Source organism: Epinephelus moara, chromosome 4, assembly GCF_006386435.1.
Source record: "Epinephelus moara isolate mb chromosome 4, YSFRI_EMoa_1.0, whole genome shotgun sequence".
NCBI classification, from domain to species: domain Eukaryota; kingdom Metazoa; phylum Chordata; class Actinopteri; order Perciformes; family Serranidae; genus Epinephelus; species Epinephelus moara.
The window spans coordinates 40,581,280-40,599,337 of record NC_065509.1 but is presented as its reverse complement, the minus strand read 5'-3'; the positions used below and the strand labels follow the sequence as shown (position 1 = coordinate 40,599,337).

Sequence of the window (18,058 nt, the reverse complement as noted above, 5' to 3'; positions counted from 1 at the left end):
TTCAGTTTTTTCCACAATACCACCACAAAGAGGATAATCAGATTTGGTGGGGAATGTCCTGGACTGGTTTGTGGCATGATATTAAAAGAAGGTGCTTCTCTTTCACCACAAACACACCACAAGGTTTCAAAGATTCTGGTGACAGCTGAATGAAAGGCTGATGGACGAATATTTAGAAGAGGAGAGGGGAAGGTACGGAAGGCTGCTGATGTCATTTGTAGCTTCCAGCATCCTAAATAAAACAGATTTTATGAGGAGAGAGCAAAACAAGAAAATAACAGAGCAGGAAAGAACACAGCACATTTTCCCCGGTATATGATTATTATGAATCTCTAAGAGGAAGCATCTGTTGACTGCATCACTGGAAGAGAAGGAACATAAACACAGAGGGAAACAATGAAAAACTTTTGAATACATAATACAGAAGAGTTTAGAGGAAAAAAACAAACACAAAAACAAAAATGAAAACATTTCGAGCACATTTCCATTGACATATTATTTATTTTCCCCTGCTGTCAAATACTGTCACTGCAGTCAATATGGAGAGAATATTTCCTGACCCAAAAACCAATGCTCTGTCGAGCTGTTGACAGAGCGTTACAGAAACACAACGTGGCGTAAACATGAATGGAAGGAAAAATGTCCACCGGCCTGTGTTGGGACACACAAAGTTTCATGTTTGTGGTGGTGGCAGCCATCTTATTTTAATCACTTTGACTCTTTTAGTTGCTGAGGAAACTCAGCCAGAGATCTTATCTCATGACTGCCAAAAACTTTCTTGCACACATCAGATACAGTATTTATTTATTTCAAATTTGATCTATTAGTTTTCGTCCTTATCAGTACCATCCCAGGGGCCTCTTGGCAAGATGTTCCTGAGAAATCAATTTCATAATGTTAAGTATTTTTTCCTCCATATACACTCTGATGGCAGTGGTGCAGTGGTTAGCACTGGTGCCTCACAGCAAAAGGGTTTCTGATTCAAACCCAGGGTGGTGGAGCCCTTCTGTGTGGAGTCTGCATGTTCTCCCTGTGTCAGCGTGGGTTTCCTCCAGGTGCTCCAGCTTCCTCCCACAGTCCAAAGACATGCAGGTTAATTGGTGACTCTAAATTGTCCGTAGGTGTGAATGTGAGTGTGAATGGTTGTCTGTCTCTATGTGTCAGCCCTGTGATAGTCTGGTGACCTGTCCAGGGTCAGCCCTGCCTCTCACCCAGTGTCAGCTGGGATAGGCTCCACCTAGGGCTGTGACGGTATGTATTTTTTTTCTCACAGCGGTGACAGAGTAGCGTGCAGTATGGCGGTGATACGTCACAGCCCCCCACCCCCTTCGTATTTCCTTGAGAAACTGATACTTCTTTCCAACAAATACGGCATATTGCCTCATCCAAATTCACTGGCTGCCCCTTGTCATCTGGCACAAATCCAAAATGTGCCCAAATTGGCGACTTAAAGGAATACTCTGACGATTTGGGAGTTATACCCTTTCCCTATCATTTTCATATTGAGACAACATGATAGACATTGTTGCCTACAGTAAAAGAGAACAAATAAATGTTACAGAAACCCTGAAGCTGGCATTCTGCACGTGCATTTAAAATAAACATGTTTAAACATTAATTGGAAAAACGAGAGTCCGTTTTAGTCGTTTTAGAAGAAGTTTGTTACATGAACTATAGTGTGTTTACATCCTGCGTGGAGGGATACACCGGTGAGCAACAGCTGCAGCTGGCTCTGGGACAGGTATGCTAGGTCACTCGGTAAAAGCAAACAAAGACACGACACGGACGATATTACTCACTCTACTGAAAGCTGTCCATCAGCTCCTGCAGGCCTGGGCGTTTTTTCCAGTTTAACTTAGTGATTGCTGCAAAGTTTTCACTCCTTGTGATGCACTCTCTGCTGCGGTTTTCCTCCTGATGATATATCTCCCCAACGATGGCAGCACCGAATCCCATTCTGTGCAGCAAAATGATTCCACCTCCGTAGGAATATGTTAGCTAGCCCCGCAGCTACACCACCAATCCTCCCCTGACCTCCGTCTCCCCTCGGCCCATTGCTGCTCCGCTGCTCCAGAGGATTCAGCCTCTCTTCTCGCCCGCTCAGCATCAAACACATGGAGTTCCTCATCTGTATGCTCCGGCTCAAACAGGTATGGCTCTGGGTCTGTGTCCGCTACAAGAAACTCCTCAAAATCGCGTTCAAAGTCGTCCATTGCAGCTACTATAGTCCGGAGATATCGCTAGGCTAAATAAACAGCTGAGCTCTGTTTACAGGCTACATCTGTGACTGTGCCTGCTCACCGGTGTATCCCTCCGCAGATCACAGCGCCGGACATACTTACCCCAATGCTAACCGCTGAGACACTGCCACTGGACGTACAGACACAAAAACAATATCCATCATGTTGTCTCAATATGAAAATGATAGAGAAAGGGCATAACTCCCAAATCGTTGGAGTATTCTTTTAACTTTTTTCTTTTTTTTTTTTTTTTTGTGCGGTGATGACCTCTTCACCGCGGTAGGCATCACGTGACCGCGGTATTGAAGTGATGCGGTTATTGTCACAGCCCTAGCTCCACCCCCCTAAGACCCCCTAACAGGATAAGTGGTTATGGTAAACAAATGAATGAATGCATGCTTCTGGGGTACAAAGAAACCTGAAAAATGGAGAAAATTCTTGATGAATCAAAGTAAAAGGGGGCAACATTTAATAACAGAGAAAGTATATCAAAACATCTATTTACAAACTCTTATGCAACTCGTGCAGAATAATCTAAGTCTCATTTATCCAGTCGTTTGCACAGTACTTCCCAAACACATGCATTCCTGCCAAAACCTTCATATTTAAAAATTAACTAAAAGTGAAACTTATCTTTGCTCTCTTCAAAGCCAAACTCCATTGGAAAAACTTGTAATCTCACCTTGCTGAACAAGGTCGCTGCTGGTCCACAGCTGCCTCAATCAGTTTGTTTGTTTGAGTTATTGTGTGACATTGGTGTTTTTTAGGGTTAGTTTAGATTCACCAAAGTCACAAAATAACACTAACACACAATCTACTGATTGATGTGGTGGTAGACCAGCAGCCCCCCTGTTTAGAGAAGTAAAATGACTCATTTTGTGAATGAAGACTGGCTTTGAAGAGAACATAGATAAGTTTTACTTCGTTTGCAGTTCCCTGTTGGTAAGAGCTGTCTGTTTGGGAAGTACTGAGCATATGACTAGATAAATGAGACTTGGATTATACTGCTCCAGTTGTGTGAGAGTTTGTCAAAGGATGTTTTGATATAGTATTGCTGTTGTTAAATGCAGCCCCCAAGTGACATCACTTCATCAAGAATTCTCTCAGTTTTTGGTTTCTTCCTTCACCATGGAGGCATGCTAGAAAAACTTTTTTCCCCCACAAGTTCAGCATAACATGGGCTGAGTAACTGATACACAAATGATAATTTGGGTGATGAAGTATTACTTTAATGAACAGAATCTGCAAAGTAACTAGTCAGAAAAAAATGACTCTTGCCCAGTGTCAGCTGGGATAGGCTCCAGCCCCCCCGCGACCCCTAACAGGATAAGCTGTCCTTGTGATTAATAGTTAAGCCACTAATTTGTTCAATTCAAGCCAATTAATTTTACTATTATTAAATTATTGTTGCTATAGAGTGTGCCAGTAAACCCGGAACTCCGTTAGCGCTTGTAGCACTTCGGTTCTCTCGTCTAAAAGTCAATACATTTTTTGAATGGGATTTTGGTAAAATGCCTCAAATAAGGTCTGTGGTTAACAAAAGCTTAAGCGAGTTTCAGGTTTTGTTCTACGACATAAAACACGTCAGTAAATATCCTGCTTGTGAATTTTGAAGCTTTTACGTGTCGTAAAAAAGGCGGTTGCTAACAAGTTGCTCAATACGACTACAAACCCTGTCGGGGACATTAAACGTCATCACCCCCGAACAGGCGAGAGTGCTGGCAGTCCGCCATTACAGCTTCTTATTTAGCTTAAACAGTCCGATTTCCCCATTATACAATGTTTTTAAAATAAAGCGGCCGAAATCAGTTGAAAGCTTAGTGGCGGTGACGTCAAGAGTCATGCGACCGTGGAGTAGTCATGTAGTCCGTTAAAGCCTAACGTTAGCTTTTTACTTCTGGCGATCGCATTTAAGCTTCAAATGCGGTATGAAAGGTGTTCATATGTGAAGATTATCTCGCTGAACAAAACCTGTAAGTATCATAAACTTGTGTTAGCCACAGAGCTTATTTTCTGACATAATCCAAAACGCAATGCAAAAATCACATTCACTTTCTCTTCCGGGAACCAGCGCGATGCTAAACTTCCGGGTTTTCCAGCAAAGAACCATGGCCATCCCAAAAAAATGATAAAAATGAGAAAAATGTAGGCATCCAGAGAAGAGTGTTCTGCAACCCGGAGAATCCAATGGACACCTAAAATGATGAGCCGTTGATTTTACACTTTAAATTTTAAACTTTAAAAGTCAATTTCTGATTTGTTTCAATGCCTGGAGTTGGAACACTCAGCTTTTGAAACTGTGCTCTTCCAGCCTATGATTGTTCTGCAGTTTTATGCAACATGATCTTTCCAATCAATTATTGGTGGGGTATTTTATGTTCACAAATCAGTGGTGTGACACGTCATTCACCAGGTTTCAAACGCCTTCCTCTGACCGATATGGTTTCATGTCTTCTTATCATTCATATATTATCTTATCTGCCATTTTTTTACTACCAGGCCAACGTGTGAGAGGATACTTAGGTGTGACAACAGGTAGCCTCGGCTATCACAAGCGCACATTCAAGCAAAAAAATTGTGTCTATGGAAACGGTAGAATTTTACTGCAGTAAAATCTCTTTCAGTGCAGTTAAAGCCTAAATGTCTTTCTTTGACTAAGGAAACCTTTTAAGACACCCTCAAATTATTTCCTCAGCAAAGGAAAAACTAAACCTTAAGGGTCATACTTAGGATGAACTTAAGGTGTTTTGTGCAGCTGGCCCCAGCTTCTTAAATGTGAATATTTTCTGGTCTCTTTACTCCTCTGTGACAATGAACTGAATATATTTGGGTTGTGGCCAAAACAAAACGTTTGAAGACATCATCTTGAGCTCTGGGAAAAGCTGATCGACATTTTCCACCATTTTTTGACATTTTATGAACCAAACTATTTGATACAATAATTGAGAGCTCAATGGACAATGAAAATAATTGTTAGTTGCAACCTACTGTAGACAGCTGTATTGATTCAAATAGGAGAGTATCTGTACTGTCAGAGTTACATGAATGGAAAATTCAGCTGAAACGCCTCCAGTGTAGACACGCTGTTAGACGAGTATTAGACCCTTAATTTGAATTCCTATTTGCTTTGTCATAAAAGCACAGATGTTGCTAATAACAATTCAGGTGTCCCAGTAAAGTCTGACAGTGTGACAGTAAACCAGCATGAACAAAATCAAAGCAGCTAAATGGAATTTAGCCATCACTCAGGTTATTATTTACACCTGTGCTTTAACTGCTGTGACACAGGCCTTTCCTAATCCAAATCCTAGTTCTTGTGGGTTTTTGTTACCCTTGTGGTTTTTTTCTTAGCCTGACCTCTGACCTTGAAGCAGGTCAGAGGTCACTGTCGCTGCTGAAACAAACAGAAAAACAGAAATATTGAAAACAAGCTGAAAGCAGAGGAAAGAGGCAGCTTGAAACGTCACTTGACGCTCGCAGCACACAGAAAAAGAAACATCTTTTGCCTCCGGTGTATGTCGTCTTCAAGAACTTGGCTGACAGACAACACAAGCTTGTGTTTGTGACAGAGTCAGAGAAAGAAAAGAGAGGCATACTGAGAGGAAAGGAGGAGGAAACGGAGAAGAAAACAGAGAGAAAGTGAGAGAATATAGAAACTAAGTGAGCAGCTGCAGGATGAAACTCCTCATTCAGCCTCTGTCAGCTGACGATGCTGAAAGAGGCTGAATGGAAACGAATTAAGACTAAAAATACCAGAGCCGCCATAAGGAGGATGCTCCAGCACAAAGGCATTCAGTCAAGAGGCTAACACAGACAGAGACATGTAGACTGAGAAAACAACCGGAAAACTGAGACAGCAGGATAAAGGGACTGTGAAGAGAGAGAAAATGCAGATAGAGAAATAAAAAACATACATTTACAAAGAGCGTGAATAGAACTGCATAGTTTCATATTTGGAATCAGTCTTTATGACTTGATTACAGATATTGATGCTAATATGGTGACTGATGCCAAATCAAACATTTATGTGACAGACTTTTGTTCTAATAACCTGTTGTTTGCAGAATGGTTACTGCTTTGAGCACTGTGTCTGAAAAACTGCACATTACAATAAAACAAAATATGCAACACTCTTCTTTTATGAGTAAAGTGCAGTGGTCTCAACCCATCGAAGGAATCTCCATTTTTCTGTTGAATGACACATTTTTTGTTCTGTTATCAGAATTTTCTCAAAACAAAATTGTAATATTTTATATCCAAAGCCCGGCTGTTACTGCGACCTGGTCTCACTGTGATGTCGCCAAAAAACGGCACTTGATTAGTGACTTCTGGGGTCAGACACTGGCGAAAAAAAGCTGTCCTTTCACTTCAGCATAATAAGCCGCCGGGCATCAAGGGGAAACACAGCAGGACAACAACAAAAGTTAAGGTGGCAAAAGTCCAAGTAGGGCAGGCGGGAGGGTTGGTGGATGGGTCCAACAACCACTGACTTTCACCTTGGAGAGCGGTGTTCGCCTCGCGGAAGATTGTAAAGCCAAATCCTGTTCTTTTTTGTCCTAAAACCAACCACATGCTTTCGTTGCCTACACTCAACCATGTGTGGGTATTGGCAAAATGTAACCACGTGCATTTGTTGTTAAAGGCAAAAAAAAGCACCTAGCAACACCTCAGTGTGAAAATACTCCTACTCTTACTCCTAGGTAACAGAATGGTTTAATTTGGAGTAGCCTAATTTTATAGCCTTTGTTTTCAAGTCGTTGTTTTACGCCTCTGTGACGGCATCATGTTTTTGGGCTGTCCGTCTGTTTGTCTCATTCTTGTGAACATGATATCTCTTAGTTAAGGAAAAGTACATAAGTTTAAGTTACAAAATGTACTTAAAGTATTAAAAGTTATCATCATTCACACGTTGATTTTTATTTTGTATTCATAATCTAAATCTGCAGAGTAACTAAGCTGACAAATAAATGTTCTGGAGTAAAAGTATAAAGTAGCATATAATGGAAATACCCAAGTAAAGTACAAGTATCTCAGAACTGCACTGACGTACAGTTGTTAAGTGACTGCACTGAGCTGTACTGATGATCAGACATGTAGTGTGTTTATTTGTACGGATGAATACTGCTGTGACATTACTGCCTGATGAAGACTTGTGTTAATAAACTAAGAGTTGAGTGCTGCAAATAGAGGAAGATCAGAGAGAGGAGATGAGAGTCAACTGGGAATCAAATTAAATTACAGCACTTTTCTAAAGGACTCTGTGATGTCGTTCACTCAGAGTCAAACGCATCACAGAAAGCAACGAGACCGGCAAAGAAACAGAGCGAGGGCTGAACACAGTGAAGCAGAGTCATCCTCTCGCTTTGATACTGTGCCTGTGTTTATTCTGCATTTCATTGTGTCCTTAATGCCACTTTTCTGCATGAGAATGAGCCACTTCACGAATCACCTGCCACCACAATGTCCAAACCTGCCAACAGTGATTTATTTCCCTGTGAAAGAAAAGGAGCAGATGCAGATGACTGACAGGACGGCAACACTCTTTAGTCAGGGTAATTAAGTATTTGACACGTGTCACTAAAGATCACATTCTGACCCAGTTTCTTGAGCCTGAGGCTGTGGTGCTTCATTTTTCACACAGACTCATTTCTGTCCTGACATGCAGGTAATTGCATTTGATTGCATACACCTGCTACCTGCCAGCTCAGGTGGATTGAATCTGGCTGATGAGCTGGCTCAACTAGAAGATACAAAAACTAACAAGATTTTGATGTTGTCGGTGATCTAAGTTTAGTGTTAGTCTAAGTTGTCTCAGAGAAAAGTAACTCCGACAGAGATTCAGCTGTTTGTGCCTCATAAGTGTCTGAACAAAATAGTACCACAGAAAAAGCTATTTTCATTTTAAAGACAAAACTCTTTTTTTTTTTTTATTTCAGTCATACACACTTAATTTTTAAGTGACACTTTATTTTATTAAGGATTTTATGATCTCTTTATAATGAACAATAAGGCCGGGATGAACTCCTGATTTTTAAATATTACAATTCTGCAAGTACTGCAATTTAATATTACAATTTATCGCATTTTTGGTTTACTTTTTAAACTCTAGACCATGGAAAATGTTAAGTCAAGCACTTCTCGAGGCTGTTTATCTTGAGGCATATTTCCAAAAACAATCCACATCCCATTTCTCTTTTATTCTTAATGAAATAAGAATTGTTTCTGTGGTCTTATTTTTAACAATTTTATATTATTAATCACTTTGTGACCGTGCTCAATAAAAGGTGTGAAAGCAGTGCTACATAAAATGTACTTTACTTAATAAAATGTACATGTATAGTAGAATTAATTTAAAATATATATATTCTTTTTATAGTAAACTTAAGGCCCTGACAGGGCAGCAGTTGGCTGTCGGTCAATGCTGGGCTATAGGTGAGCATCTGTCGCTCCTCCTCCTCTGTGTGGTGCATCCCACTGTTGCCCCTCGTCGCCCCCGTTGCCCTTCATTTCCACTTGCAGGTGTAGAACGTACAAACTTATTGATCGTCAGCTGTCGTCTTTGCAGTGTGTTCATGTGCAACTTTTTGGTCGAGACGGGGACATCAGACAACGCAGCGTCATGGCTAGTTCTCTGAAGTCAGTTTGGTGTGTCTGGACCTTTTAAACTGCTGCATTCAGCTGTCCAGGAAGTGTCGTTGATTCATTTGTGGTGACTGTTACAATCATATTGGAGAGAGATGTTTTAAGCGGCTGTAGCCATTGAAATTCAGCCTGTGCACACCTCAGCATGGGGCTCACTGCAGGACTGGTCTAACTCCTGGGTATTCAACAGGGGGCCCAGGATCCCTGGGGGTCCTCAGAGTTAAACGCAAAATTATTGTTTGATAAGTTTTTGCTTTTTTTTTTTCTTTTAAAAATTAGAATGTCTGAAAATACACAATAACATGGGACTAACATATTTTCCCTTTTGCAACAACTTTGCACAAACTTGTGTCCACCCTGCCCCAGCAGTCGCTTGTGTCTATCCTACAATGCCCCCGCCCACTCTCTACCACCTCTACATGAGTGTTTTCTTTACGGAAAAGCTAAACTAAGACATTCACTTACATAGACTGGATACATTATCAACTGTGATGTATTTATCATTAGTCTCACTTTAGTACTTCCTGGTTGTACAAAGAGCTGTTCAGAAAGTCACTAGTGCTGCAGTTTGAGTGAATGTTGTGACATGAGAACCATTTAAATTTTTGAGTTGTCACGTTATCGGTATCCCGGCATACTCAGCGAATTATTCAATTGCTTCCAATATACAGTGAATAGGAAGCACATTTTTGGTCACATATAATGGGCATGCAATGCAATCTTATGCTATGTGTGTAGTAAAGGATCCCTGCTCAGTCTCTCTACCAATTAAGGGATCCTTGGCCTAAAAACTTTGAAGGCCCCTGGTCTAACCTTTGTAACAGCAGCAACAGAAAGTTTCAGTATGTAATATGAGTTACTATGCAAGCTTCTTGTTCTCGCTTTGTTTTTCTTGAAATGGATATGACGTCATGTTGCTCACAGACTCCTACAATAAAGTGGCAACTTATTTCCACCTCCATATTTGAATTATACGGATGCGGCAACTAGGCCTGTCACGATAACAAATTTTGCTGGGCGATTAGCTGCGTCAGAAATTATTGCGATAAGCAATAATATTGCGTAATATTGTGCTTTTAAGACCATTTTAATTATTGTTGTAATTTTGCTGTTTTTAGACCATTTTTAAACTTACATAATGATAATAAAAGGCATATTGATGCAAGTACACCTTTTTAAAGAGAAATAAACATTTATTTAACAAGAACATTTACGAATGCAAAAAAGACAATTTAAATATCCAAAATAACACGTAAAATGATCAAAATAAATGCAAAAAAATAGACTGTCAGTCTCTCAGAATATAGAGAGACTGACAGGTGTGCAGTTAAGTTGGTCGTATTTGCTCTTTTGTTGAGATGGTTTTAGAACAAAACCGGCACACCGGCTCGTCCAAATTACTGCGCTCCCCTCTGTAATCTGGTTTAAATCCAAAACACCCGTGGCATTTGGTATTTGGTTTAGGAACAAGTTCCCTGTCTTTCTCTTACGCTCAACTCTCTGTTTTGTTCTCCGCCTCGTCTCCCCCTCACAAAGATCGCACTGTGTGTGTGTAGCCCATAGCCCCGCCTCCCCAACAGAGACAAAGACACTCGATGACAAGAGCTTTCCCTCCATTCATTATGCTAATGAACCAACTCCTGGCTGCCAGACGATGCACGGCAGTGAACGCTCTTGTCATCCAGTCTCTTTGGTGGAGAGAGACGAGGAAAACAAACACACATGATTATGGCAATTAATCGCGGCCGGAAAAGTTACCGTCTCCCTCTTAATTTAACATACAATTAACCGACTTATCGCATATCGCGACAGGACTAGCGGCAACTGTTTGCTAACATGTCAGAGTTTGTCTGATTGTTGTTTTTTGGGGTTTTCATGAACTAAAGTGCTAAAAAAGACAGTTAATGCATCTTTAATATTCTCATCTGAATACATGTTTGTCATAAGAATTATAGTTATATAATTTGATTATATAACAATGGATTCTGTAGTTGCAGCTGTCTCAAACTCATCCTCTCCCCAGCAGCTGAATTCACACATTTTCCTAACCTTTGCTGAGACTCAGAGGGTTGACTGAACAGTGTGCTCTGCAGCAGCAGTATTAAAGCTAATCCAGTTTATCCCCATCGTCAGTCACTGTTGATATTTTGCTGCCTCCCCTGCTATGGTCCTACCTCATTACCGACTTGCGGTGCGTGGCATTTCGCCGCCATCAGTAATTTGGAGTGGCTGTGTATACTGTGTGTGGTCTGCATGTGCTGTGGCATTAAAAAAGGTCAAGAGACCCTCTCTATTTGAATTGCCAAAATAGATGTTTTGAAAGGTTGCAAATGGATTCTTGAAGTGTGGCTATGGAGGCCTGAATGACACGGATGTCTGAATACAAATGTCTATACACACAAACACACACGTGCACAAAAGCACAGTATGTCTGCACTTGAATACATACAAAGATGCAACATTATGCAGAGATGCACAAAGGCGCACACACACACATACACTCTTACACACATGAACCTGGGGAGGATTAGAAGCAGACGTTGCACGGTTGAATGGCAGCATGTTCTGACCGTGAGCACTTTAAATGGTCCCTGTTTCCTTTTGATCTACAAAACATTTCTCTCTGTTTATTTCTGACATTTTTATTCAGACAGTATTTATATGGAGGCTGGTTTCTGAGAAGTAACGAAACCAAAGTATGTGGTCGCATTCCACGTTCACACGCTGCTGCGGGACATCTGATTATATCTCCACCTCAAACATGAGAGACGGTTCAAATCTGCCTCGCTGCAAATTTAAGTTTAGACGACTTTCATTACTTTAAAAATATACTAAAAAAGAAAGCAGCTTCATACAGATAACTAAAGAACATAATTTAAATGACAAAAACATAAATTAGGTGAAAAATACATAAAATTAAAAAGCAGTATTTACTATTTTCTATATTTTTTTATAATGAGAACTGTGTACAATAGATTTACATGCACCAATTTTACCAAATGGAACTTATGCTGCCTACTTTACCAAAAGAAAATAGTAAATAATAAAATCTAATATTTCCTTTTTTGTTTTTTGAGATTTTCCTATTGACGCCTCACCACTAGATTTGTTTTTGAATTTCTTCCCTTTTCCAAATGCAAACTCAGAACCCATTGACTATTGTCTGACAATAATTTAGGTTTTTTTTTATTTTTGATTAACCTGCAAACTGTAAACTGGTTGACGGTGAAACAGTCCAGTCGTAGACGTCTCTCAACTCTCAATTCCATTCTCAATTTTAAGTTGTTAATTGAATTGTTAACAATGACTGCTGCACAGAAGAGGAAGTCTTAGTGCGGATAAACATTATCTGGTTATCAGCTGGCTGACCCAGAACTTCCTAAATATTGGACAGTGCCCAGAGAGGCTAAACTATGGTCGGACCGAGACGATTGGTACCAAGATTGCTGGGAGTGCTGAATATGAACCATTTAATATGTATGTTTTTAAAGTTAGACAGTGAGTGAGTAGAGGAGTCAAATACTTGTAAAACTTCAATTAGTAGCCCTGGCTGTTATTTGCTTAAATCACTGAATTCCAAAGGCCTATATTTGGGACAGGCCTTTAATTGACTGAAGTGTGGAGAATCTAACCAAGCTAGTCATATGTAGCATCTCCATGATCGAAGCAGCTAACTAACGTTAGCTCAAGTGGCCAATAAACCGGTTTTATACACCCAAGACCTCCTTAAAAATGAACTGCTTGGCAACCAAACCAGTAAGCTTTGTAAAGCTGCAAAGAGACGAGATGATTCCCTATAGTGTTGTCTTTTGGAGTGACTTCTCTACTATTGAAAGTCCCCAAAGTCCACTTATACAGGTGTTAACACTGACACTGCCTGATAAGACCCCTTCTAAAAAAGCTGTTGGCTTGCACGCATCATACTTGATTGACAGCTTCCTCTAGCTCCTTGAACTTGTTAAGATAAGACAGTTTATACTGTAATCATTACTCAGCCTTAGTGTTCCAGCCAACCTGACCAGAGGTCTAATCAGCTAAAGTAATTAAAAACACCTGTGTGGGTAAATATGAGAGGAATTACCTGATTCTAATGTCACACTACATGACTTTCAGAGTCGTCAGATCTCTGCACTGTTCACACAACACAACTTGAAGCTGTTGTGGTTTTTACACTACATATCTGAGTGGTGATGGGTCACACACCACAAGATCTTTCACCTGGAGACATCCCCAATAAGTACACCATGTGATGTGTGTGTTGAAGCACAATCAGGGGTTGGGTGGGTGATTACTTCAAAATATCAAAGTCAGTAAGTGCCAAAGCAGTGTTCTGAGTAACTTATAACTTACAGAAACATTGTGTGCAGTAGTTCACCTCCCACCTTCTCTGCCCCCTTTTAGTTACTTCCTCTTCGTCTCTCACAAACACACCATGGAAAGTTCGTCACTGCTGCTTATTTCTGTCCCCAACCTGTGTATTGTGCTCTCATTGGCTGTCGCTCGCCTGTTAGATATCTGGGGAGCGTCTGCGATGCATCAGCGAGCCTGTTTTCAACAGTTCACACATAGTGCTCAAGCACTGATTTGCGAGCGCCAAGCCAGCGCTGGTGTGCCTCTGATCTGGGGCTTCTGTTGGGAAGCTCCAAAAATTGTTGGCAAACGAAAAATCAGGGCTGAAGTCGTGTTGTGAGGCAGGCGTGAAATGAACAAGTGGCTTTCTTGGAGGAAAAAAAGCAATATTTAATGGTTTAATAGGCAAAGAGGGGCACATTCTGTTTTTATAGGCACATTTCATTCATAAAGTCAAGTCATAGTGCTCTACATAATGCATGAAACATAATTTTATTTTTATTTTATATATACTTTATTAATCCCCGAGGGGAAATTCAATTTTTCACTCTGTTGTCAATTACACACAGGTCCGAACACACACATGCACAAACAGGACCTATACATGCACTAAGTGGAGAGATGTCAGAGTGGGCTGCCCATGACAGGCGCTCCAAGCTCAAGGGCACCTCGGTAGTGCCCAGGCCCCTCTCCAGCTACCAGTCCACACTCCATATTTTGGTCCGGACGGGGACTCGAGCAGGCGACCCTCCGGTTCCCAACCCAAGTCCCTATGGACTGAGCTACTGCCGCCATTAAAGGAATGAATGAAACAATTACATTAAAGAAGTAGTAAAAGTCGACTCCCACATGTCGACTCAAGCTCCATGCAGCTCTGAAAATCATAAACACACTGAGGCATGACGTGGATATACACACATATGGTGGCACATCTGTAACATGCAGAGGCACAGAAGCACACTGGTACACACACACACACACACACACACACACACTTAGACACGACAGGTTAGAGGGTAATGGAGGTCTGAGTGGCTCGCTTGGTTGACTTCATCTGTTTTCTGTCACACTGGAACAGGTCTGAGCACTCAGTATCTACACACACACACACACACACACACACACACACATACTCACACAGTCATTGACCACGGCAGGTAAAATTGCAGATGTAGAGGATTTGTTACAGTAAGCAATGCAGCACCTGTCATCTGAGCTTCTCATAGAGATAAATACCTCCTTCTTCCTCTTCCTCTTCTCTCTATTTTGACACCATACTGTTTATTATCATCTCCCTCCTTCCGTCCTTCCTTCCTGTTTCCTTCTTTCTGTCCTTCATCCTCTCTTCCCCCTGCTCCTTTTTTCCTATTGTCTCTTTCATCCCTTTTATTCATTTTCTCTTTTCCTCTCCTCCTCCTCTCTCTCTCTGTCCTCATCCCTCTGCCCGCACTCATTCATACCCTTTCTGTATCATCCGTTCCATTCATGCAGTTCAGAGCCAGCGTTGTCTCAACGATATCACTGCCTGACAGCATGCTGCGTCCTGCTGCACCGTTTGATATCGCGCTCACGCACACACACTTAGACACACACATAAAATGCTGGTGACACACTTGGAGCAAATGTGTGTGTCGGGCAGTGAGTAAGCTACAAATGAAGTGACACAGAAGTAGAAATACAAAGAGATATATATGTATAAGGATCACTTAAAACAAGCGAAATCCTGTTAGTTTCATTTATTTGAGGAGACATAGAACTAAAGTCCGAGATGCTGCCTGGCATCAAAGAGAGAAATACAGCAAGCAGGGCAAAAAATCTAAAGAGAGTGTATAAGAAGGAAGGAAGTGGACAATAGAGACAGATCTGGGTCAGAGTGAGGGGTAAATATATGCTGACGGGCTACCAGCAGATGAATCACATGACAGCGTGTATCCGTATCCAGCTTCTCCATCATTCTCTTGTAGGACTTAGAGCTGTCACGGAGGACAAGTGATGGTCTGCAGACGTTGACAAACTGAACGCCAAGTCTCCAGCAGCAGCAGCAGCAGCAGCTACACAGCAGCCAAGGCCAGCTGACAATTTACTGAGTAATAGTCGTGAAAAGAGGAATTTAGTTTGTTGCATCAGACTGGCTGTGATGATGTCAAGGCAGTCATTGACCTCTGGGCGTCCTTTATTTTTAGATATTAGATCGGCTTTAGAAATGGGAACATAGAGAAAAACTGCTGATTAAAAAAGGTACAAGAGGTAGCTGTGGAAAAAGGTTGAGGTTAAAGGAAAGAGGATGAGGGAAAAATGGAGAACAAGAAGAGAAGAGAGGATAATTAGGATCATTGCACGTAATAAAAGGGATACAGAGATGAAGGAATGAAAACCTGAGTACATAAAATGGCAGAGTTGATGAGGGGGGGCTGAGCGAAAGACAGAGACACGAGGAGGAACCAAGGGAGACATTAGATTTCTAAAAGATGTTCTAGTGCTTAATTATTGGTGGTTAGCATATTTTTGCAAATGCACTGGCAGCAAACACCCCTTCGCCTTGCCAAAAGAGCTCATTAAGAAGAAAAAGAGAGGGAGAAACAGAAGGACTGAGTGACAGTAGAAAGCACCAGAAATAAGCAGGTATTTCAGCTGTGTCCTCTCGTGCAATCACTCCTCATTATGACCCTTTTTTTTGGGCTGGTTGCAAATTTTAGTCATGTAGGAGTCAAAATTCCTTACACTGCACGTTTGGAACAAAATGTAAAAAGAAAACAGAGAATTAAAGAGATTTGGCAACCCAGAGGTGAGCAAAAGTATCTCTAGAGTGAGGTTTGTACTTCTGCATTGACTTGACGACATACCTTTGGCACAGGCTCTGCGTACATGGATAGTCTGTGCCGCAGCCTGATGTGCACCGTCCCAAAAATCCCAAGTGTTGTATCGAAGGCAGCTGGACTTACTTGAGTTTCTTGAGGACGTTTCACCCTCTCATGCAAGACGTTAACGACTACTGGTTTCGTACAGCAATTATTTACGAGTACAAGTTTATTTTATTCATTTCTATCTGAAATCCCAGACTCTATCACATTTCTTGTGCCTACATACAGCATGTTATCTTGGTGTATGGATGAGTTTATGGGGTATCCCTTTTACTGGTCCACAGGTACTACGCTATCTGCTGCCAGCCTCTGGTCTACCGGAACAAAATGACGCCCATGCGAGTGGCTCTGATGATCGGCGGCTGCTGGGTCATTCCCACCTTCATCTCTTTCCTGCCCATCATGCAGGGCTGGAACAGCATCGGCATCAACCACCTGGTGAGTTCTGCCGTGTGTGTGTATGCATGTGTGTGTGTACACCAGGGGAAATGATTCACTGAGCAGCCTGTGTTGGTTTCATATGAAGGTGGAGCCGAAAATATTTTACATCTCCACAGGATGTGCCAGTTCATGATGATAATACACTGCTGTTAAGTGAAAATGGAGTCGCCTGGAGGGGAGAAAAAAGAAGAAGCACAAAAATGAGACAAACAGTCAAAAGAAGACGAACAAAACATGTTTTACATAAACAGAAAAAACAATTAGTGTCTGCGTGCGCCGAGAAACAAATTATTGTCCTGAGGAGTTTTGTATTGTTTACAAGACGGAGGAAATGCTTCATGTGTCGCTATGGAAACAACATCAACATGTCAGACACAGAGGAACGAGGCCACTGACACCACAGACATGGAGTCAAGCTGTTTCTTTATTTGCGTCTGAAAATGTAAAGAATTTAACGGATGAGTCAGTGTGTGAGTGTCTTGTTTGTGCAGTTAGGTTTGTTTAATGTTAGAGAGGATGTCAGATAGAACACAGACTGGGGGGGAGAACCGAGGTTTGCCCAACTCAAGATCAATTCGATGGGAAAACAAGTTGATTGACGGTTTAAGAAAGAAAAGGCCGAAGGTTTGATCTTGACTTTACAAATGTCAGTTTCACCCAAGATCCACTTCTTGTTGTTTCTAAAGTTTTCAGCCACAGCAGAGATTCCTTCCTCAGCAGATGCAGTTGCTCAACTGCAATTCAATCCACTAAGAAATGTGAAAAGGCAAATATAAAACTTTTAACAGGCACTGGACTACAGCACAAATAGACAGCTATGTATCCTGAAATACAGGAAAGAAATGATCAGACGGGGAGATGTGGTTCCTGTATCCAACCCCAGGGTGTGGGACCCCTCTGTGCAGAGTTTGCATGTTCTCCCCGTGTAAGCGTGGGTTTCCTCCAGGTGCTCCAGCTTCCTCCCACAGTCCAAAGACATGCAGGTTAACTGGTGACTCTAAATTGTCCGTAGGTGTGAATGTGAGTGTGAATGGTTGTCTGTCTCTATGTGTCAGCCCTGTGATAGTCTGGTGACCTGTCCAGGGTCTGTATCCTCTAACGTCATCATGATACGTAGCCAGTCACGGTTATAGTTTAACGGTGGCCGGCGACATCAGGGGGAAACATGGCGGGACAAGACTTAAAGTTCAGGGCCTCTAGTTTCGCAGACCGAGCGAGGCGGAGGCGCAAGCGCACCTGCGCTTCGCCAACTGGGTGTGGCCAGGCAGATTTTGCAAGTTTGGCACACCGTGCACGCTGGCGCAGCTACTCCTCTTTCCCACCTCCGTCCCTCCTACCTGCACAAGTCGGAAATAGGGAGGAGAGAAGGCGTGGAGTGGGTTTTACACACATCACACCAATCAAATGAGCCCCTCTCCTCGCCCTTAAATGCACCACACGAAGGCGTAACGAGAGTTTACTCAATTCACCATGGCAGAAGAGAGCAGCAGCGTCAGACGGCCAAACTCCTCCCAGGAGGAAACT

At 41.8% G+C, this 18,058-nt stretch overlaps 1 protein-coding gene across 1 annotated transcript in view; it reads left to right on the top strand.

Moving 5' to 3' along the window:
* Positions 1 to 18,058, top strand: part of htr4 (5-hydroxytryptamine receptor 4) — a 213,597-nt gene that overhangs the window by 112,622 nt on the left and 82,917 nt on the right. Inside the window, exon 5 of the mRNA XM_050042827.1 lies at positions 16,378 to 16,531. Coding sequence (XP_049898784.1) covers positions 16,378 to 16,531 — 154 coding nt within the window. The remainder of the gene's footprint in view (positions 1 to 16,377; positions 16,532 to 18,058) is intronic.